The 24,223-nt window shown below is 38.7% G+C and overlaps 1 protein-coding gene across 1 annotated transcript in view; it reads right to left on the reverse strand.

Moving 5' to 3' along the window:
• C8A (complement C8 alpha chain) overlaps nt 1-22,454 on the reverse strand; it is a 64,250-nt gene extending 41,796 nt beyond the window's left edge. Inside the window, exons 1-3 of the mRNA XM_032303104.1 lie at nt 22,260-22,454; nt 5,587-5,689; nt 116-260 (exon numbers count right to left, since the gene is read on the reverse strand). Of these exons, the coding sequence (XP_032158995.1) occupies nt 116-260; nt 5,587-5,689; nt 22,260-22,336 (325 nt within the window). The 5' untranslated portion in view covers nt 22,337-22,454. The remainder of the gene's footprint in view (nt 1-115; nt 261-5,586; nt 5,690-22,259) is intronic.
• Nucleotides 22,455-24,223: the final 1,769 nt, after the last annotated feature.

Genomic DNA, 24,223 nt, shown 5'->3' on the forward strand with positions numbered 1-24,223 from the left:
AATGACAACTTCTGGGGAAGGGCTGAGCAGTCAGCCCTTTAACAGGCTCCTGGGTGACTGTTTTTCACATTTGGTCTGGTGGGGCACAGCTGTTATCCCACTGGATGCCACTCACCTGTCTCCTTACACAGGAAATCCTCTCCACACTGTGCTTGACTTACACAAGCTGTGGGACTGTGACAGCTGATTTGATCCCAGATGTCGCCGCTGCACATGTTTCCCCCAAACTTGTTGGGCTGCAGGAGGCTCCGGTGTCGGTACTAAATTGGATATTGAAGCAGACACTTGCATTGTCTATCAATCAAACAAGATTTGTGTTGGCGGATCTCAGCTCAACATAAGGACTAACTGTCTAATGATTGAGAGCTGCCTAAAAAGCTGTCTTCTGAAGGGATGAATGTTCCTCAATGGTGGTGTTCAGCCAGAGGGGGCAGGAATATAGAATAGGGCCTCCAAAGATCAAATGGAAACCTTGTTAGGAAGGATCCCCCCCCCAACCTTCAACCAGTTGGTACCTACCCATCTTTCCTGACTCATTAGCGCACCCCTCTACATATTGTAGAGTTCCATGTGCCTCCTTCTCCTCTCGCTTGTCAAATGAGGTTGTTGTTATCCCTGGTCTACTTACTCACTTACCTTTCTCACTAGTTTAAGAACAGTTTGCATGTAAGATGAAGAGTGGCGAAAGGAGGACCTTGTCTTACTTGGTTTCATACCCTTGACACTTGATCTATGGTCTATGCAGGAGGCACTTTTATAAGCTGTTTATTGCTTTCCCTCTATACCATTTCTTCTGGTCATGGCATCCTCTCTTTCCTTGGGACACATCTCATACGGTTCAGGTAGGGAGGAGCTCACCCCTCAAGTTATGGGAATGCGTAGGTTTGAACCAGGTCCAGCCAACCAGAGCACCATATCTGCCAAATTGCAATGATTGGTTTAGGGTTTGGTTCATAACTCAACCTTAGAACAATAATTATTCTCCCTGAAGGTTTTCTTTCAGAACTATTGGAAAAGATCGTTTCTTTTTGCTGAAGTTGCTGGGAACGGTGGGCATCAAGTGGTCATCTAACCTACTATGTAGAAAGAGCCCATCCAAGAGATAGAGACAACATCTGAATCCCTGGGTCCAGCTTTGATTGCACACAAACAAACACCTGTTCAAAGAAGAACAGGACGAATAAAAATGCATACCCATCTTGGAGCTCTCTGGTTTCATGATACTGCTTTCTATATGGTGTACACCTTCAGGCACTAGTGTAGAAGGAGGAAGTTGAACACTAAGATATTTGGAGAATTTCCCACCTTCAAGTAGATTAAAGTCTACTTGAGGAGATAAAATCGATAATAATAGGAAACATGCTGTGTGGAGAGTTCCATGTAGAGTGTCCACAAAGGGAATTTGCATCACTATATTTTCTGCTCCTTCTTGCCTTGGCTCAGCCCTGAAGCTCCTCCTTCAAGACTGTTCATAACCGAGCAGGAAAGCAATAGTTTGAGTAATAAGGAAAGTGGGTTCTTAGCCCAATACACCCACCCGTCATTCCTCCCTCCCTTCCTTCTCTTCTTTCTTCCTTCCTTTCTTTCTCTTCTTTTTCTTTCTTGTTTTGTATAGTTGGTGCACAATATTAAATTAATTTCAGTTGTACAACAGAGTGATTCAACTTCTCTATGTTTTAATATGTTCATGAGCATAGCTACAATCTGTCACCATACTAGGCTATTACAGTACCATTGACTATATTCCCAATACTGTACTTTTCACTCCTATGACCTATTTATTCCATAACTGGAAACCTGTGTCTCTCACTCCCCTTACCATTTTGCCCATTTCCTCCACTCCCAACCCTCTGGCAACCATCATTTTTTTTCTCTGTACTTATAGGTTTGGCCTGCTTTTTGTTTGTTTGTCTATTCCTGAATTTATTTCTTGCTTGCTATACAAAGTAGCAGTGCCTGGCACTTTGCGTCTGTTTCCAACTCTGTAGAATGAAGTGGTCAGCCGAGGTGACCTCATTAATTACAGTTACTGATGATTCTTTCACTTGTGTCCTGTAGACACAAGAGCCTGAGCATGAGAATTTAGACTGACTGGGTTCAGACCCCAGAGTCACTTACCAACCAAGAGCAAACCATTTACATTTTCTGAGTTCCTGTTGTCTAATGTCAAGTGAATGTGATGACCCCACACTTTGAAAGGGTGTTGTGAGAACTGAGTGAGAGAATGTGTGAGGAAAGCACCCAGCCCCATGTCTGGCCTTTCACTGGTGCTCACTGAACAGAAATGGTGTCTGCATCATTATCAGTGGAGTCTTTTCCAGCGGATTCCACTGGGTGCGTGTAGAACAGCACAACGTTGCCCTCACTTTCCTCTGGCCTACTTCTGTCTCCACAATTTCTCATTAGTGAAGAGACAGAAAGGTCTGCAAAAAAAAAAAAAAAAAAAAAAGGTGAAGAGCAAGCCTGTCTGTTTGCCTTTCCTGCCTCCCCGTTAATAAGATTGTAAACTCAATGGGAAGAGATTATAATTAACGATCAGTTTGGGAATATTAGGATATTTTCATTCTCTTCCCACATCTTGCCAAGATGCAGTACATAAAGGAGGCCTCAGCATACCACAGTAGAGCCACGTCTTCTCACTCTTCATAAAGTTCACCAGAGTTTTAAGACCTGCAATTACCAGTATGATGGTGATGGTAGCTCCCATTTTTTGAGGGCCTACTACTGGCTGGACACTTCACATTCTTTATCTCATTTAATCCTCACAAGTGGAGGAGGTTACGTGTCATTCTGAATTCCATTTGAAGCTGGGTTGGAACGCCAGTTCTGCTACTTACTGTCTGTATGTCACTGAGTAAATGACTTATCATCTCTGACCCTCTGTTTTCTCATCTGTGGAAGGAGAGATCTGAGAGTCTTGAGGAGACTAGTGATAAGGCATGTAAAAAAGTCAGCACATTGGCCTGGTTCCTGGAATGCACTCACTAATAATAGCTATAACATCAGCATCATTTTTGTAGCCAGCTATTGGGATACTCCAGAAGGATTTATGGCTGAGTGGGGGGGGGGTGTGGATTGGATTACATAGCCACTAATATCACTTACAACTCTCTACAGGGTTCATGGGGAGGCAGTGGAGTGAAATGGTCAGGCACATGGGCATTTGGGGATCAGATCGGCCAAGTATTGAGTCTAGGCTGTGCCTCCTTCTTTATGGGTAACATAACCAAAGGGACAATAGTTTCTATCTATCACAGTTGGCTATGAAAGTCAACTAAGATGATTTATTAAAGCAGGAGCATGGTGCCTGGTATATAGAAATCATTTAATAAATAGTAACTATAAATGCCATCATCATCCTTCTTGTGGTTTCTGTGTTGGAATGCTGGTGCAGACACAAGGTTCATTCCCACCAACTCTCCATTTCCTGGGTTATTATCAAATAATGAAGACATTGCTCTGCAGAGAGGCTGGTGCCACTACTCCCTTAGGGACTTCTCCGTGTTGGTGCCTCTGTTGGTATCATTAAGACATAATTTTCTTTTCTAGCTAGTCAATAATGTTTCTCTCTAGAAATGCACATCTTTGTTTGGGTGATTTTGAGAGAAGGGAAAAAACATATTAATAAGAAGAAATTAGGGGTGGTCTTTTGCTTAAGTAATTAACAGAATTTAATGATTTTAAGGATTATTTTAGAGACACGTGCTTTTTCAAGTCACGAAAGGAGTAATTCAATTCTGATTTAAATAGTAAACCATTTCACCTGTGCTATCTATGTAAACTGCAACACATGAGGAAAAAATATATATCGTTTAGATGTATAATAAGTTAAATAATGGCCATGCAAAGAAATCAAGTCCTAGTCCTTGAAAATTGTAAATGTTACCTTATTTGGAAGAAAGGGTCTTTTGCAGATATTATCAAGGTTTTTGAAATGAAGAGATTATACTGAATTATCCAGGGAGGCCCTAAATGTCATCGCAGTGTCCCTATAAGGGAAAGGCAGAGGGAGATTTAACACAGACACACAAAGGAGACCCACGGAAGAGGAGGAGGCAATATGGCCGGAGAGGCAGAGATTGGAGCATGGAGATCGACCGCAAGGCAAAGATTGCCAATGGCCACCGGAAGCCAGAAGAGGCAAAGAGCAGATTCTCCCCCAGAGCCTTCAGAGAGAGTGTGGCTCTGCCAGACTTCCGGCCTCCAGAACTGTGAGAGAACACATTTGTTGTTTCAAGCAACCCAGTTTGTGATAATTTGTTACAGCAGATTCAGAAAACTAACATAGGCTATCAAAGCAAGATGAGATTTTGGGAGCTAGATAACTTTGCAGCGTGCAGTCTAGGATTCCCTGGTGTATCTCAGAAACAGGAGAGGCAGAATAAATAGTATCATGATTAGGAGCGAAATAGACTAGGTCCAAATTGTGTTTCCAAATTGTAGGTCCAAATTGTAATGATTTTGAATTCCATGTGATTCTGAACAGCTCATCAGACCTTCACAGAGTAGCCTGGCCTCTAGCTGGGGAGTGGGCCTGGAGGCAGGAGAACCACCAGCACGTTCTGCACTGCAGAAGCTCAAGGTGAGGAAAGAGTAGGTCTTGAATTGGGCAGCAGGAGTTGGTTGGATATTGAACATTTATTGCATGCCAGGTGCATGAAAAAAAGAGCCCATTGCATACCTTACTCATTTAATACTCAAAATAACTATATGCTAGGAGTACCACTACTGTTTCCATTTATAGATAAGGAATCATAATACATGGATCAAAATACATGTCCAAAGTAACACAGCAAAGAAGGTGCAAAGCCAGAATCTAAACTGAAGAATCAGAGCATGAACCCTTGGCCTTGACAGTAATGTGCCAATACACGTGGTTTAGGCAGGGGTCTACCAACTGGGAGAGGTGGGGGGCTGGAGGTGCCTCACCCTGGATGCATCCAGTAAAAACATGTGTTGTCTGTAGAGATTTTAAAATAGTGATAGAATAGAAGTTGTTCTGCCTTTTATCATCACCCCAAGCCAGTGATCCTGAACAAGGTCAACTTGAATACCCCCCTTTCTAGTACAGCAGAGTCCTCCCCAAGTCCCTCTTCCCTTGAGATGCCGCTGGCTTTAGTGACCGATTTGGACTATTCAAAACCATGTCAGCGGGCAAGATAGACTCATGTCTGTTCACTGGGTGTGCCAGTCTTTTCAATCCGTGAAAACAGAATCCTCAGGGACATTCTTGGGTTCATCTCAGATCCCCATGGTTCATTAGTCCCTCTCGATAACCATCCCCTGGAGGGCAGCAGACTGACCACGACCCAGAGAAGCCAGAGGAAACAGTGTGCTCTTGTCTGAGCGGCCACCTCTCTGCCCACAAGCCATAGCATACGTATCTTTGGCAGTCTCGCCCAATAATGGCTTGTAAACAACATCAGAAAAAGTTTCACCATCCATGTGCCCATGGCTTCCAAATACCTATTTCTAGACCTGATTTCTCCCCAGGCCTCTAACTTTATAGACCTGTTTATCTCCATTTAAATGCCCAGTATGCCATTCAAATATTACATGGCCCCAAACTGGTCACGAATGTCTTACCTTTTTGTCCTGGCATGGTAGGCAGTCCGTCCACTCTGACCAGTGACTGAGCTGGCAGCTAACAGCTCTGGGACTGGAGTTCTGAACAGCCCGGCTTACTCTCCTAGAGACAGGGGAGACCTCTGCTTCAATTTTTAAGGTTCTTATCATGGTGCTTTTTAGTTTTGTTATAAATTGAAAAAGATCTTTTAATGTGAAGGTATCTTATTAATATGAAAACAGATTAATTTTTCCCCAGCTTTGTTGAGGTATACATGACAAGAATTGTATATATTTTAGATGTATGATGTTATGGTTTGGTATACATTGTGAAATGATTCCCACAAGCAAGCTAATTAACACAGCTATTCCCTCACATAGTTGTGTCTCTGTGTGTGTGTGTGTGTGTGTGTGTAGATCTAGAGATCTCCTCTCTCAGCTAATGTCAAGTACACAGTACGGTACTATTAATCATAGTCACCATATTATACATTAGGTCCCCTGAACTTATTCATTTACAACTGAATATTTTGATAATTTGACCAACCCCTCCCCCTTTGTGGCCATGATTCTATTCTCTAGTTCTATGAGTCACACTTTTCTAGGTTCCTGGCTTTCCCTGTCATTCTTATCTCACTTATATAATGTCCTCCAGGTTCATCCATGGTGTTGCGAATAGCAAGAGTTCCTTCTTCTTTAGAACCCATCAGATGTTAAATTTTTTAATCTTTAAAAAATTTTTTTTTAATTTTAAAATTCAAATATAATTAACGTACAGTATTATATTAGTTTTAGTATATAATATAATGATTTATTAATTCTATACATTACTCAGTGCTCATCAAGATAAATGTACTTTTAATCCTCTTTATCTATTTCTCCCCTCTTCTCCACCAGCTCCTCTCTGGCAACCACCAGTTCGTTGTCTGTATTTAAGAGTCTATTATTTTCCCTTTTCCTCTTTTTTTTTCTGTTCATTTGTTTCATTTCTTAAGTTTCACATATCAGTGAAATAAAATGTATTTGTCTTTCTCTGTCTGGCTTATTTCACTTAGCATTGTATTCTCTAGATCCATCCTTGTTGTTGCAAATGCAAGATTTTATTCTTTTTTATGGCCAAGTAATATTCCGATATATACACACAACATCATTATCCATTTATCTATTGATGGACACTTGAGTTGCTTCCATATCTTGGCTGTTGTCAATAATGCTGCAATAAAACAAGGGTGCCTATATCTTTTCAAATTACTGTTTTCATATTCTTTAGGTAAATACTCAGTAGTGGAATTACAGGATCATATGGTAATTCTGTTTTTAACTTTTTGAGAAACCTCAAGACTGTTTTCCACAGTGGCCACACCAGCTTGCATTCCCACCAACAGTGTACAAGGGTTCCTTTTTCTCCACATCCTCACCGACACCTGTTGTTTCTTGTGTTTTTTATTTTAGTCATTCTGACAGCTGAGAGGTGATATTTCATCATGGTTTTGATTTGCATTTCCCTGTTGATTAGTGATGTTGAGCACCTTTTCATGTGCCTGTATGTCTTCTTTGGGGAAAAAAAAAGTCTGTTTATATCCTCTGTCCCTTTTTAATTGGATTATTTAGTTTTTTGATGTTGAGTTGGTGTTGGATATTAACCTTTATCTAACATATCATTTACAAATATCTTCTCCCATTCAGTAGATTGGCTTTTTGTTTTCTTGATGGTTTCCTTCACTGTGCACTTTTTATTTTGGTGTGGTCCCAGTAGTTTCATTTTGCTTTTGTTTCTCTTGCCAAAAGAGACATATCTAGAAAAATGTTTCTACAGATGATGTCAAAGAGACTGCTGCCTATTTTTTTTTCTAGGAATTTTATGGTTTCAGGTCTGGCATTTAGGTCTTTCATCCATTTGAGTTTATTTTTGTGTATGGTCTAAGAAAGTGGTCCAGTTTTATTCTTTTGCCTGTAACTATCCAGCTTTCTTAGCACTATTCATTGAAGAGACTATCTTTTTTCCATTGCATATTCTTGTCTCCTTTGTTATGGATAATTGACCATAAATGCATGGGTTTATTTTTGGGTTTTCTCTTCTGTTCTGTTGATGTAAGTGTCCATTTTTGTGCCAGTACCATACTGTTTTGATTACTGTAGCTTTTAGTATATCTTGACATCTGCGATCATGAGATCTCCAGTTTTGTTATTCTTGTTCAGGATTGGTTGGGCTATTTGGGGTCTTTTGTGGTTCCATAGAAATTTTAGGATTATTTGTTCTGGTTCTGTGAAAAATTATCTTTTGTATTTTGGTAGAGATTGCATTAAATCTGTAGGTTTCTCTGGATAGTATGGACATTTTAACAATACATTTAACAATTTGACAATACTGTATGCAGGTGTGGTGTGATGCTGGTGGGTTTATATAAATTATCTCTTCTAATTATCTCTCTTAATTTTAATAGATTTCTGGTGGAGTCTTCAAGGTGTTCTATGTATACTATCATGTCATCTGAAAATAATGACAGTTATACTTCTTTCTTACCAATTTGGATATGTTTTATTTCTTTCTCATCAGATTGCTGTGACCAGAACTTCCAGGACTACATTGAATAAAAGGGGTGATAGTGGACATCCTTGTCTTGTTCCTGGTCTTAGAGAAAGAGCTCTCCGTTTTCACCAGTGAGTATGTTAGCTGTGGGCTTGCCATATATGACCTTTAGTATGTTGAGGTATGTTCCCTCTAAACCTACTTTTTGAGAGTTTTTATCATTAATGGATGTCAAATTTTGTCAAATTCTTTTTCTGCATCTATTGAGATGATCATTTTTATCTTTCATTTTATTAATGTGGCATATCATGTTGATTGATTTGTGAATATTGAACCATTCTTACATCCTTGGAATAAATCCCACTAGATCATGGTGAATGATCCTTTTAATATGTTGGTGGATGTGGTTTGCTAATATTTTATTGAGGATTTTTGCATCTGTTTTCATCAGAGATGGCTTGTACTTTTCTTCTTGTGTGTTGCCTTAGTTTTTTGGTATCAGAGTAAGGCTGGCCTTATAGAATGTATTTGGAAGCTCTCCTTCCTCTTCTATTTTTTGAACTAGTTTGAGGAGAATAAGTATTAACTCTTCTTTAATAGTTTGGTGGGATTCATCTGTGAATCTGTCTGGTCCTGGACTTCTGTTTATTGGAATTTTCTGATTACTGGTTCCATTTTGTTAGTAATAGTCTGTTCAGATTTTGTTAGTTCCTAATTTAGTTTTGGAAGATCGTCAGTTTCTAGGAATTTACCTATTTCTGCTAGGTTGCTCAATTTGTTGTCATATAATTTTTTGTAGTGCTCTTTTATAATTCTTTGTGTTTCTGTGGTGTCAGTTCTCTCCTTTCATTTTGGATTTTATCTATTTTGGTTCTTTTTCTTGATGAGTCCAGCCAAAAATTTACTAATTTTGTTTATCTTTTCAAAGAATCAGGAGAACTAATAATTGTTTTTGAAGACTCAGAGTAGCAGAAATCCCAGTGGTTAAGAACATGGGGTTTGGGGTGAGAGGACTAGCTTTGAATCTTGCCACCTGCTGACTTGGAAATCTGGTAACTTAACATCTCTTAGCTACAGCTTTCCCATCTATGGGAAATTTTTAACTATGCTAAAAACAACATTACCTGATGGAGTTATTGACAATATGTTAAAATACTTATGAAGTATTTGTTAAAGGTTGGCTTTTGTTATTACATGTTAGGATGTTCCATGAAAATTACCTCATCATTTAATTCTCTATAATGACCCGAGGAGGCAAATATCATTAGCCCCATTTATATATAAGAAAGCTGAGATTCCTAAGAGCTAAGTAGTCCCAGAAGTCACAGCCCAAGGGTGACAAAGGCAGAATTTGACCTAGCTGGTTTGAGGGCAGAGCCCATGTTCATTTCCTCATCATGCTGCTGCTTCTTCGTTTCACAGACCAGCCAACAGAACTGAGAGAGTGAGAGCCTTGCCCAGGGTAGTGCAGGTAGAAGGTAGAAACTGGTCTTTCTCCAAGGCCATGTTCTTCCTGTTACCCCATGCTGCATCCTCAGAGGTTAAAGAGCTTTCCCAGGTCACACAGAGTGAGGTGGACAAGCCACAAGCTTGCCCGGCTCCAAGCCTGAGCTTCTTCCTACAACATCATTGCTGCTACTGCAGGGTTAGAGCATGGTCAGCCCACTGAGCAAAGATTGTAGGAAGACTGTCTGTTATCTCCAGTATTACCATAATTTCGGAGAGCTAGGCAGCCTCTGTTTTGACGAATGGCATAATTATCACCCTAGCGTAGGAAAAAGGGTGCTTCACATCTCTTACTAGTTATTCCATGAGTCACTAGTCGAGATGAATGATGACACCCAGGTTGAAACCCAAGACAAGGAGCCCTGGGGAAAGCAATGTTCATCTTTAACACTGGTTTTCAAACTTGGGTCCCAGGACTCTTGTACATTCTAGTATACCACGGAGGACTCCAAAGAGCCTTTGTTTAAGTGGGCTGCATCTACTGATACTGCTACTGATTCAAAATCAGAACAGGAATTTTAGCAATATGTATTTATTGATCTATAGATAGGTACATATTTAGCAATATATACCTATTTTTTTTAAAGATTTTATTTATTTATTTGACAGACAGAGATCACAGCAGGCAGAGAGGCAGGCAGAGAGAGAGGGGTAAGCAGGCTCCCCACGGAGCAGAGAGCCTGATGCGGGGCTCTATCCCAGGACTCTGGAATCATGACCTGAGCTGAAGGCAGAGGCCCCAACCCACTGAGCCACCCAGGTGCCCAATATATATCTATTTTGATTTTAATATCAAACTCATTACATGTTACAATATATGCTGTAATTTTATTTGAAAACAGATTTCCTTGAAAAATAATTAGTGAAAAGTATGTCATTAATCTGCATGTTTGCAACTGTGTTTTATGTTTGAGTTAGTAGAATGCAGTTCGAGTCTCATTTCTGCTTCTTCATTCAATCTGTTGCTTTATGTAGCTTTGATTGAGAGGTCTTTGAAGAAAATCAGCCTCTTAGATGTATATAGTTGAAAATATTACACAGTTGAGGGGAATTTTAACAGTCTTTTCAGATCACTGTGGGTATTCTTTTTTGATACTACACCACAACTTTGACAAGTGGTAATTTTTTAAAATGTTAGTTGTAATATGGAATCTGAAATCATGTCAATGAATTTTTTTGCACCCTCTTACATTAAAGTCCACTGGTCTCTGTGTATTTTGAATGGATCTGGCACTTCTACATGATGTTTGTAGGGCATTGGAAATTTGGAAAATAATGGTTCACTATGCATATCTTAACAATGTTAACACATTTTACTCTCCAACATAAATTAGTCAAATTTGTTAATATCAAATATCAGTGATCTCATCAAGCTCAGTGGGTATGTTTTCTAAAATTTAGATTTTTGTTTGAAACCTCAAAAAATTTTATCATTGATAACAAATGCTATTATTTGGTTTCCTTGAAGCGATGGGCTCCCTGTTCATTTTTGAGACAATGCCTGCCAAATAAGTAAGCCTGAATAACGATAACTTGGCAGCTATTTTGTTGAGAAAAAACAATGTTCAAGGGAAAAAAATTGGTTAATTGCTTTTCCTTAAGACAAGCATCAGACTTCAGTATAACAGAAGTTCATAGTGCATTCTTCCCCATTTTGTCACATAGAATATTTAAATAACTTGTATTCTAAGATTGAGGCATTTTTCTCAGAGATTCAACTTTACTAACATTCATGATTTTTATTGTTGCAAGAGGGACTCTCTTAAGTCAGATTTAACTTCTCTCCTGTTTGATATACTGCCAGTGTATCATTTTTGTATTGATACAAACTGATACACTGTTTGATATCACTGCCTTGATTTATACTAAGACCACAGTATTTTTATCTGCCATAACTTTTGCACCATCAGTGAAAACATTAATACAGTGGAAATGGCAAATGTCTTAGTGTTATTATGATATTGTTGTGAACCCACAGAGCCCCTCTGAAAAGATCTTGGGGACTCCCTGGAATCTGCAGACCACTGTTTAAGAAATGCTGATCTATAAAATGATGTTGGTATGTAATACCAGTGCTCCTGTCCCTCCAAAAGCTTCAGCACTTGGCTCACAAAGTTCCTCTCTATTCCAATTCCTTCCATCACCCTGGAAACCCTGTCAGCCCCATAAATGAGTTATTCAACACTTGCCCCTCAGTCACTCCTTTTCCTCATCTCCATGGACCTTTCTCCTCACTCCACTATCTTCTATGGTCAATCCTGGTCCTTCTCACTCTCTGAAACAGCTTCTTCTCCAAATCACTAGTCCATGAGTCATCTGTGAATGGTTATTTGGGGGTTCTTCTCCTTCTGTATTAGATGCTCAAGGATTCTCAGCTCACTTTCATTTGAACTTCTTTGGGACTTTTACTCTTGTGACACCTAAGCTTTCTGTCAATAATATCCCCTCCTATTTTAATTTCCCTTTGTAACTAGTTTTGAGTCCATGATCTATCATTTTAAAATCATAATTATGTCCTAAATGTCCGGACTCTACTGCTCCTTTAATCATGCCTACCTCTAAAACCCAATCCTGAACTAATCCAACTCTCCCTCTTTATCTGGTTAACGCCTAGGTATCTTTCAATGTCATCCTAAAGTTCATTTCTCTAGGGAAATATTTTTCCTCCCCTCATCTGGTTTAATCAGTCTCTGCACATTATCTCAACACTTAATGATCACCTTTGTAGTATTTGTCTAATTTTTGTCTTCACCAGATTTTAAGGTCTATGAAGGCAGATACTGCCTGTATGTTTGTTTACTGTTCCTATCGGGGTGCCAGACCCAATGAAAGTGTCCAGTGAATATTTAGGAAAGGGAAAATAAAAAAGAATGAAAGGAGGGGAGCAGGGAGGGTGAGGGACAAAAAGGGAAGAGAGGAGGGAAGGGGGAGAGAGGGAGAGGAAGGAAGGAAAGAAAGAAAAGAAGAGAAAGAATGAGACCAATTTACAGGAAATAGAGTGACCTTGTTTAGAGACTTACTTGAACCTAATCTAGGGTTAGAAGCTAATTAATTAATCCTGATAACTAGACATTCAAATGGCTCAAGATTCTGTCTATGTGTCATTTTTCTGATAGACCATCCTAAGAATAAAAGTTTGAAGTATAGGGACATGGAGAAAGACAGGGTTCTCGTCATCAAAAGAAGGGTAGAAGATACATGGTGAAGGTTTGGGAACAGAAAATGACTCCAGGATTAGTTTTGCATCTCACTATGGAATTGTCAAGATAATGTCAGTGTAAGCCCACAGAGACTGCATTATGATGTCAAAGTGGAAGGAAACAGTATTAATGGAAGGAAGCAGAAGCCTAGACAGAGCAGGGCTGTGTTGCTGTAGTTTTTAAAAGCTTTGTGACATGATGTCTAGACAGAAGCACACATAGTAATGCCATCACTGAAGCAAGAGTACAGAAAGTATGCAAGGACCATTCATTAAGTCATTATAGGGCTCCAACCTTTTAGCCAATATCAATATGTGCAGTATTTTCTCGTATCATTCCAATGAATCTTTAAATGGAGTTTATTTTTTGCTTATTATAAAAGTAATACATTCTCTTTAAAGAGAACATAAAAGAAAAAAATGCCTCCAACCCTCCCACGATTAATATTTTGTTATATTTCCTTCTGCTCCGTTTTCATAATGTAATTGAGGTCATACTGAGTATTACATTTTACATCCTGATTTTCCACTTAATACCATAGCAGAAATGTAAAGTATTTATGATGGCTACACATGGTTCCACTCATCTAACAGCAAAAAATTAGATTATTGACCACCCAGTGTTTCCATATTCTAAGTTCCTTCCTGAAGATACTTCCTGTAGAATGGGATGGTTGGGTTGAAGGATACAGGTGATTTTAAGGCTTATGACACTGTGGCCAAATGGCTTTCCAGAAGAATTATATCATTTTTTTAGGAAACCATGGATAAATCTGTGATCTAGTAAAGCTCAGCAAATAGTTTTAAAGCATCACCAAAAAATAAAAAATAATAAAAAAACAAGAAAAGCATCTCCTAACTGCTGAGAATGTACTCATGCAATAACACTGAGAGTCAGGAGTTTTTTATTATAATTTTTAGTTTACATCTACTTTGTTATGCTACAATGAGCAAGTTTCTTTACCTAGTTTTGTTTTGTTTTGTTTTGTTTTTTAATCTATAGAATCACCACAAGTCAATATAGTACTATGGCAGGATTTCTCAAAGTGGTCTCTGGGGAGTGCTCAACCTGGGGTTCGGAAGGAAGAGAAGAAAATATACATGGTCAAATTTGGATAAATTGCATACAACATGCTACTCTTAGAAATATAAAATGCAACCTATTAAAGGCCCTGGGAAGTTCTGCATTCTAATTTGCACAACCCGGCATTTCCCCAATTTTTGAATACATCATTTCTTGTTTCATGTAACATCTGTAAGATTGTGTAATGCAACTGAGGGCATACTGATCTAACAAAAGCATGTATTACAATCCAGTTTCTGCTATCTACTGAACTTTGATTTCCTTATAAGTGAAAATAGGATACTAATAACTTGTGAGACTGTTTTGAATATGGGCTAAGATCATGAATGTAAAGCCCCAAGCACAAGCCCAATGTACATGTCAGTTCCTTCTCTCTAACCTTCTCAACTGCATACATGCTCATCAAAACTCTCCATCTTTATCAAAATGGTATTGAATGTCTACACTGGATAGGGCTGTGAACTAGTGACATGCTACCCATCTGGCTTTTTAAGGGTGGCACAGAAGGCAAAGGGCCTAAAACCTGGAGTTGAACATGCAATCTCTGGGTCAAATGTTTGACCCTGCAAAGTGTCTACCTCAGTAATTGAGATCACATAATAATTAATTGTCTAAAAGGTTAGAAGGCCTAACCCTGATTATTGCCAGAGGATCATCCTATTACGTTGGCTCAGCTTATATTTAAGACTGATTGTCACTAATTATATCATCTTGAAGCAGATCCATTCAGTTATTACATGGAAATTATATCATGAAACTGAGGTATTTTAAGTTGACTTTGAAAGTTGGCTGAGTCTCTGGTGACCTCCATGTTACTAAATCCGGTGGAAAGTTTTCTGACTTGGTCTTACTTTCCTCTGTTAGCCATTGTTCCCTTCTTGATATCGGCCTGTCTTAGACAGCTTCAGCACCACACTTCCTGCCTCCCTCCTGACCTCTGTGGCCAGTTCTTTTTGAGTTCTCTATGAACTAGAATGCCTCAGGGTGCAGTACTGCCTTTCTTTTCTCTTTCTGCATCTCTCACTCTTAGGAAGGTGAGAACATTTCCTGGGCTTCCCATGACTTTATGCTAATGCCTCCTCACTTTAGATCTTCAATCTAGACCACTCCATTGAAATTCTGTTTTCTTTATCCAAGTCAGTGCCTCCGAGGCATGGCAAACTTTCAATGGCTCCAAATATCAACTTTTTATTTTCTTCTTCTTCTTTTTTAAAAGATTTTATTTATTTATTTGACAGAGAGAGAGAGAGATCACAAGTAGGCAGAGAGGCAGGCAGAGGGGGTGGGGGGAAACGGGCTCCCAGCTGAACAGAGAGCCTGATGTGGGGCTCAATCCCAAGACCCTGAGATCTTGACCTGAGCCGAAGGCAGAGGCTTAACCCACTGAGCCACCCAGGTGCCCCTTAACTCTTAATTTTCTTCTAACCAGATTCTCTCTCTGTTTTATCCACATCCAAAAGTGGAATCACCGTAACACACAGTTGCTTAAGCCAGATACCTGGCCATGGTCTTTAACTACCTCCTTCCCCTAACCTCTATATCCAATCCTTTGGAAATTTCTGTCATTTTACTTTCAAGATATATGTCAAATATCTTCCCTTCTGTCTCCCTTTACTGCTACAACTCTAATTTAAGGTACCATTATCTCTCACCCAGATCACTGCCATGGCCTCCTTTGGGACCTCCTACTGCGGCTTCCTCCCATTCTTCTCTGCACAGCCACCAGGATGATTTTTATTTTTTTAAATTAGAAAACAGGTAATCCCTGCCCCCCATTATAAGTCCCTCCGGTGTTTTTTGGCTGGCGGGTTGGTTGGTTTTTAGTACACAGATTCTTCATCATGGTCCCAAGGTCCCCTGTGATCTGGTCTCTTGCACATTTTGGACATCCTTTCAGGGCACAATCCCCTACTCTCATGCTGTTCCCATCCTTCAGGGCCAGGAGCATGATGGGCCATTTACCACTGGAAGGTCTTCACCGAGGCTGATCTCTCCATTCTCCCTTATTCTTCACATGGCCTCTCCTTACTGTCCTACATCCCTCAGCTTAAATCCCACCTCTAGGACAGCCACCCTGTCCTTACATTACTATAATACCCTCTATCAAAAGGCCTTATTAGTTTCCTTCATAGTACTTAACATAGTTTTTTACTGTATTGTTTTGTTTACATGTTTATCGACTCCATCACTACACTGTAAATTCCATGAGGGTAGGAACATTATCTGTCTAGCACCTAGCATACCTGGAGTATGTACTGAATGAATAAGTGGACAAACAAATGAATAGATGGATGAAATGAACAAAAGAAAAGTATCTTCTATGTGCTGTGTGCATACAGAATTCCACACAGAACTTCTGGTTCTAGGCACATGCCAGGTTTTCCTGCAGTGTGTTCATAATGCTGTTTCCCCTGCATGGAATAATCACACCTCATTCATCTGGCTGAAACTTCGCAGTTCAGTTAAGCCTCTCTTCCTCTAAGTAGCTTTCTTTGACCTGCCTGCCCTATGTTAACATCATGCCATATACATAGAGTTTCTCATACTTTATTTCCATCTCTACACTGCAGGATCTATAAGGCAGAGGTCACAACTATATTGTTTGCAGGCCAGTGTTAAGTGTGTACTTTGCATATGGTAGGAACTCAGAACAAATGTTGGGTATAAATATATTACCTCATTCACTTTTATATTATTTCATTTAAATAATAGAAGAACCCTGTGGGGTGGGAACTATTACACCCATTTGATAGGTAAGTAAAACAGAGTCATAGGGAGATGAAATAAACTTGCTTAAAGATATATAGGTAGTAAAATGACAAAGCAAGGATTTATATGAGGGGTGCCTGGGTGACTCAATGGGTTAAAGCAAGGATTTATATGAAGGTTGTTGGACACTAAACATATGCACTGTATTAGCATTCCAAGATATGCTATGAAGGATTTTTGACAAAATGGAAAGAGAGTAATAAAAATAATATTTAAAACCTTACCATGTGCCATTTTTGTGCTAAGTACTTGGTATGAATTCTCCTAACTCCTGAGAAGCACTCAGTTAAATATGTATCTCTGTTTTATAGATGAGAAAGTTGAGTCTTAGTTTAACTTGCCCAAATTCTGGAGCCACTAAGTGGTGAAGCCAAGACGTAAACCCAGATTGATCTCCCTCCAAATCCCATACCCGATGCCACTTGAAGTATAGTTAATGATTAGTTAACCTGAACAAAAGTGTCCACATTCACAGGGCTCACTTCTGAGTCACACCCACTACTCTGACTGTTCAAAGTATTTAAAAATGCAAATAGCTTGAATACCTACTGATTTCCAGTTATCTGGACAACCTTTGAAAATAGTCACATGGCCTTAGCCCAGGGTATTTTGGTAAACACACTCTGATGCCTGGTGAAATAAATAAAACAGAGAAGGATCATGATTTTAAACTTCTCAGAGTCCATGACCTCTGTGTCCTATTTAATGAAACAGAGGTCATCCTCCATGTTTGATGTTCTTACTCATGTTTGCATCAGTCCTTCTAAAGGAATTTTGTTCATTCTCCATCAATGGAAATTTTTTGTTGAAAATGTTATATTTGCATTACTTACCAAAATGAAGACTTTTTTGGTCTTTTTTCTGGTGGGTGAGGGTAGCAGGAATGGTGGAGATAATAGCCACCTGATTGTTCCACTAGGTGGCCAAGGGATTTAGAACCTGTAAGACTGCTTTCTTTCCTCTCTGGCTCTGGTCCTCAATCAGGGGATAATACTTAAAACAAACCTTAGGAGGACATGATGAGGCTTAATTGGCCAGTATTCTTAAAATGCCTGGTAGAGAGGTCTGGTTGTTATGTAATATGCTCCTTCTCTCTCCCTCTGGGGCTCAAGTTTTCTCCTTGCCACACAAGTGGATGGATTAAACCTGATGTTGTCTGTGTCAATCCTAATTCCAAAGGTCTGTGATATAGAAATGATGGAAGCAGCAGACAAGAACATTAGAAGAGTTACTGCACATATATCCACATATGGAGGGAGACTCATGAACATGATGATAAGTGGAAGACACAAAAGAATACCAAGGAAACTTTTAAAGCTGAAAATCATTACACAGAAATGAAAAAACTCATTGAATGGCTTAACAACAGATTAAATACTGTGGAAGAAAAGATTAGCAAACTTGAAGAAACAGTGACAGAAACTATCCAAAATGGAAGAAAAAGATAAACAGATTGCAGACAACAACAACAAGAGTAGAGCCTCATTGGTTTGTGGGATATCGAGCAGTCTAACCTATCTATGACTCTACTATCAGAAAGAAAAGAGATTATGAGACAGAGAACATATTTAAATTAATAATGGCAAAACTTTTTTACAAATTTGCTGAGAACTATAAACCTATAGAACCATACCAAGGTGCATCATAATCAAATTGCTGGAAATCAGTAATAGAAAATTGTAAAAGCAGTCAATTTTTTAAAAATGACATATTACACAAAGAGGAAAGCAGATTTTTCCTCAGAGACTATGCAAACCAAAGATAATGGAATGACATATTTAAAGTGATGTGATAAAGGCAAAATAAAGACATCTTCAGGTCACTGAAAATGGAGAATTCATCAGCAAAAGTCATTCTGCATTGCAAGAAATGTCAGAGGAAGTTACTCAGTGAGAATAAAAATACCAGAAGCTATATCATATTATTTGAAAGTAGGCTATCATAAATTACGGATATATATTGTAAATCTAAGAACAATAACAACAGCAACAAGAAAGCAGAATAGTTAATAAATCATTTGGAACTAGAAAAAATATTAAATCTAAAAGATAAAAACCAGAATTAAAGAACAAATGGGACACATAGAAAGCAAATAAAAATGTGATAAGCAAATGCAGAGTTGTCAGTAATTACAATTTATATAAATGGTATAAATACTGTGATTAAAAGACAGTGATTGTTAGATTAGATACTGAAGCAAAATTCATTTATGGGCTATCTACATGAAGCATACCTTAAAGTACGAAGAGTCAGATAAGTCAAAATAAAATAGTAGAAAAAACTCACCATGCAAACAATAATCATAAGAAAGCAAGAATAGTTATACTAATAATAGACTGTAGAACAAAACCAATTGCTATGGATAATGAGAGCCTTTCATAATGATAAGGAGGCAAGTCATCAAGAAGACATAATTATTCTAAATATAGATAGATGATAGGTAGGTAGATAGATAGAGAAACAGAGTTTGAAAACACGTAAAGCATAAACTGCTTCTTTTTGCTTTCAGGAACTGAAAGGAGAAATAGACAAATCCACAAAGATAGCTGGAGACTGCAACATCCCTCCCTCAGTAATAAATAGAACAAGGAGATGAAAACTTGAGCAACATTAACCAGCTTGATTTAATGATTGATTTAATTAGCACTACACCCAAAAACACAGAAATACATGCTTTTGAGTGCACACAATATATTCACTAAGAGATCATATATTCTTTATTATAGAACAATCTCAAGAAATTAGAAGGACTGAAAATTGTTTAAACTTTTTTTTTTTTAAAGATTTTATTTATTTATTTGTCATAGAGAGAGAAGCGAGAGCGAGCACAGGCAGACAGAGAGGCAGGCAGAGGCAGAGGGAGATGCAGGCTCCCTGACAAGCAGGGATCCCGATGTGGGACTTGATCCCAGGACGCTAGGATTATGACCTGAGCCGAAGGCCGCCGCTTAACAAACTGAGCCACCCAGGTGTCCCTGTTTAAACTTTTTTATCTGGTGCATTACTATTTTATTTAAGAATGTGGTTTTCTTTCTTTCTTTCTTTTTAAGATTTTTTTAATTTGACAGAGAGAGAGAGAGATCACAAGCAGGCAGAGAGGCAGGTGGCGGGGGTAGGGGGGTGGGGAGGGGACTGGACTCCCTGCTGAGCAGAGAACCTGATGTGGGGTTCGATCCCAGGACCCTGAGATTATGACATGAGCTGAAGGCAGAGGCTTAACCCACTGAACCACCCAGGTGTCCCAATTTTCTTTAATTTTCATACAATCATTTTATACATAAGCTTAAATTTATTTTACAAATAACATGATCAAGCATATATTACATTTTTTTAGAATTAGATTATTTCTTGCCCAGCATTATCATTTAATATTTGGAATTTTTTTAATTATTATTATATTTTATTATGTTGTGTTAGTCACCGTACAGTACATCACTACTTTTTGATGGAGTGTTCCAAGATTCATTGTTTACATATAACATCTGGTGCTCCATGCAATACATGTCCTCCTTAAGTTGTTTAAACTTTTTAAAGCAACGCACATGCTAAAATGTATTATTTATATAAAAGATGTAATGGAGATCTATTGATACTTGAGACTGGATATTACAACTGGTTTTCATCATCATTTTATTTTATTTTATTAAAGATTTATTTACTTATTTATTTGCCAGAGAGAGAGCACAAGTCGGGGAGCAGCAGGCAGCGGAGGAAGAAGAAGCAGGCTCCCACTGAGCAAGGAGCCCAGGGCGAGACTCGAACCCAGGACCCTGGGATCATGATGTGAGCTGAAGGCGGACACTTAACTGACTGAGCCACCTAGGTATCCTTCATCACCATTATTTTTAAAAGTTTTTCTCAATCCCATATTTCTATTAGGGGTTGATAATAAGCAAATGGTAAAGAAGAGCTCATAAAAATAAAAATGTACTAAAAATTTTAAATTAAAAAAATTTTAATTTAAGTGTACCATTGAAAACATAAATATACATCATCTGTTTTTCTCACTGTTAGGTTTCATATAAGATTTTATTTGGAGCAAAAAGTGTGACACTTAAGTTTTGTAAATGTTTGAAAGCACTGACCAAACTTGCTGATCCATGCCAACTGGCACATAATACATTTGTTCTACCTAATTTTTGTCCACCATCTGAGAGAATGGAAAGACCAAAACATGACAACAACAACCACACAACACCGCGGGCAGTAGTTTCCACTGAATGTTTGCAAAGTACCAGGCATTGTCTTAGGTACTTTCATCCATTTGTTTCTCTGAATTTCCTTCCATTTTACAACTCCGAACACTTACGTAACTTGCCTGAGATCACACCAACAGTCAATGCCAGGGCCATAATTCTAACCCAGTAAAATCATTTTACCATGTAATCTTCCATTTTCAAAGCCTGGGTCAGATAAATTGGCATTAGACACATAAGACCTCATGATTTCCTACTTCAGCACTTTGTGAAGTATTTAATTGGTTCTCTTTTGCCTAGACTTCAAATTTGCCTCTTCACTGGTCTGTCTTCTTTGATAAGTTCATCAAACATCAAGAAGCTTTGTTCATTTTCAAAAAGGATTACAATGATAAGTTTTATAATTAAGAGTATCTCAGCAGAGATTTCCTTTACCACTGTTCTCTTGCCTTTATCTTGTAATTATTAGAGGTGAATTTTCTGATTTTTCAAATGCATATTTGCTTTAAATACAAGTCGCAAATGAACTGCTTGTAAAAAATGCCTTTCCCCCTCCTGATCTGTTACATAAAGGAAATCTCTCTTGCTCTAGCATTTAAAAGCAATAATGATTCAAAATTAAATCACTCAACAAGAACTTGAATAAAATAGCTCAACTTAAAATCTTCAGTGTTTGGGAGACAAGGACTGCTTTCAAACTACCCCAAAGCTAAAATAAGGGGCTGTTTAAGCACCATTAACATATTTGATGTTAAGATATAAAAACCTGAAGCCAGGCTGGACAATTTAAGGAAATGAAATGAGCAAAATTGCAAAGTACCTATGAAAATATCACTTCCATTCATTACCCTACAGCAAAAGGTAAACTCATTTTAAGAATGAAATGACCCAGCATCTCTATAGTCTCTCGCCTTTCGCAAGATGACGTTATTAACATTACCTAATTGTATCTCCCCTCAAACACTATGAGATGGGAATTTTCATGATTCACCAACGGATGAGTAGAGGTTAGCTGTCTGACATTACTCAAGAGAATTATTATTTATTAAACCGAGTATACTTTATCTCTGGGAACTTACTTCATATTCATCAGCTCTTATAGATGAGACATTATTTTTCTCATTTCCAGCTAGGCAACCTGAAGCTCAAAGAGATTAACTGGTGCCCTCCAGATTGCCTAACTATCGAGTATTAGATCTCAGATTAGATTAGACTGAGTGATTTGTATCTAGGTCCATCGGACTCCAAGGACATGCTCTTTTCACTGCCCTGCACTTCTTCACTGGATTGGTAATAATATGAAAGACATCACATTCCATCCTAAAATCACCTGTTGCAAACATGAAAGTGTCTTAGCGCCCCACTCGGTGATCCCTAGGTACAAATCTTGCAGAATTATGACCAACTCACCGGTTCACCTTCTCCTGAATGGTTACCCCAGGCTGACAAGTCATCAAAGACAAGATGAAGAAAGCAGCAGCAAACATTTCACCCACCCTATGTTACTTAGAACGAATAAAATTATTCAGAGAGCAGGAGTCAAAGATGTCTTCAGACTGGGACCAGTAAGATCAATGTAATGTTTGGAACCAACAGAACTCGCTCAATTCTCATTGAGATGTGGTTAATTAGTGACTAGGGTATTGATTAGCCAAACACCCTAAAATCTCAGACACCAAAGGCCACTGTCCTTCAGATCTTTTGAAAAATAATATCCATATGGTTGAGGAAAGGAGAATTTGCAACCAATACCAGTCTAGCAAAGAGATCTTTTTTTCAGAATGAGGCAAAGCCAAATTAAGAGAGAGTCGCAGAATTACTCGATCTTTCTGAGTGACTCTTGGAACTACTAAAGTCAGATCAATTTGCTTTTTAAGACTGAAACAAGGCTAACACTGGTCTATCAGCTTGGTCATAAATAGCTGCCCAAATGTAGAAAATGCTAATAGTTACATAAAGTTTCTACAATGTGTTGCCAAACATCGGGAGCCTGAGAGCTGTTGTAAATGAATGGACTTTCTGCTTTTCATCCAGATATTAGATATGAAAACCCAGCATATTTGTGTCTTGAGGGGACCAGATGTCTTCCATAGACATCTCCAGAAACATTCTTTAGAATTACAGTGACAGCTACACAGCTGCACCAATGATCTCATACCTACACACATTCTCTTACTCTTCCAGACATATTCATAAATTAATTAAATAAGTAGAGATGGAGAGACAGGAATAACTGAACATGTGGCAGCCCTGTCATATGTCTTATTTTACTGAGCCCTCACAAGTCGATGATAGAGGATTGATTAATTTCATTTTGCAGTTGAAGAAATGATAGTTCAGAGAAGTTAAGTAGCTTGTCTAAAGCTATCAGCTATCTTGATCTCTTTGGGAATACTTAAATTCTCTCATTAGCAGGATGACCTGGTAGTATCATTATTCATCTCAAATAAAGTTATGAAAAATTTTAATGAACAACTTGTATGCTTAAGAAATGTTTAGTTGTGGAGATTTTAATGAGGCACTCAGTTGGTTTTGCCTCTATCTTTTCAGACATTTAGGCAAGCATTTGACAGAAGTGGAGACTGTTATGGGTCCTAAAAAAAACCCTGATGTCCCTGATTTCTGTGTCTTTCTCGCATGTGCGAAGGAATTTTTGAGTGATGTGAGGAGAAAATCAGAGGCCCACTAGGAGTCTGTAGTGGTGTCAATGAGGAGTGATTTTGCCCTTGAGAGCACCTTTGGTAACATCCAGAAACATTTATGGTTGTCACAACTTTGGAGATTGTGCTCCTGGAACACAGTGTGTGCTAAACATCTTACAAAGCATGGGAGAGCTCCGCACCCCCAGGCCCAACGAGGGATTATCTGGCCCCAAATGTCAATAGTGTCAAAGTTGGGGAACACCACCCCACAAAAAAGCTGGTCTACTTTCCCCTGATGCCTGGGATTCTGGGGGATTCATTTTCTTCTTTTTATATATGGATAACATCATCTTTTTTCCCAGACCAGCTCCTTCTTGAGATTTCCCTAATGGCTTTTCTCTTCACCCAAGACTATAGTGGCCTTCCATAACCACTGCTCAACTCTCTCACTCTGCACCCCTCAACATGGTCCCTTAAATTCTGTCCTATTTCCTCTGCAATGTTTTTCCTCCAAAGCTTCCCTCCTTCATTCTTACCCTTGGATCCATTTCATGGCCTGGGGTCTTCCCGAAACTATCACGACAGACTCCTAGTGGGCCTCTGTTTTTCTCCTCAGACTAGACCTGCCTGTGTATTACCACTGGACTCATCATCAAGAAGACAGCTCCTGACAACCTAAATCTCCTGCTCGGAAACCTTCAGTGGCTCCCCCATCGTCTATCAAATTAGAAG

This window comes from Mustela erminea, chromosome 10 (genome assembly GCF_009829155.1).
Source record: "Mustela erminea isolate mMusErm1 chromosome 10, mMusErm1.Pri, whole genome shotgun sequence".
In the NCBI taxonomy this organism is placed as follows: Eukaryota; Metazoa; Chordata; class Mammalia; order Carnivora; family Mustelidae; genus Mustela; species Mustela erminea.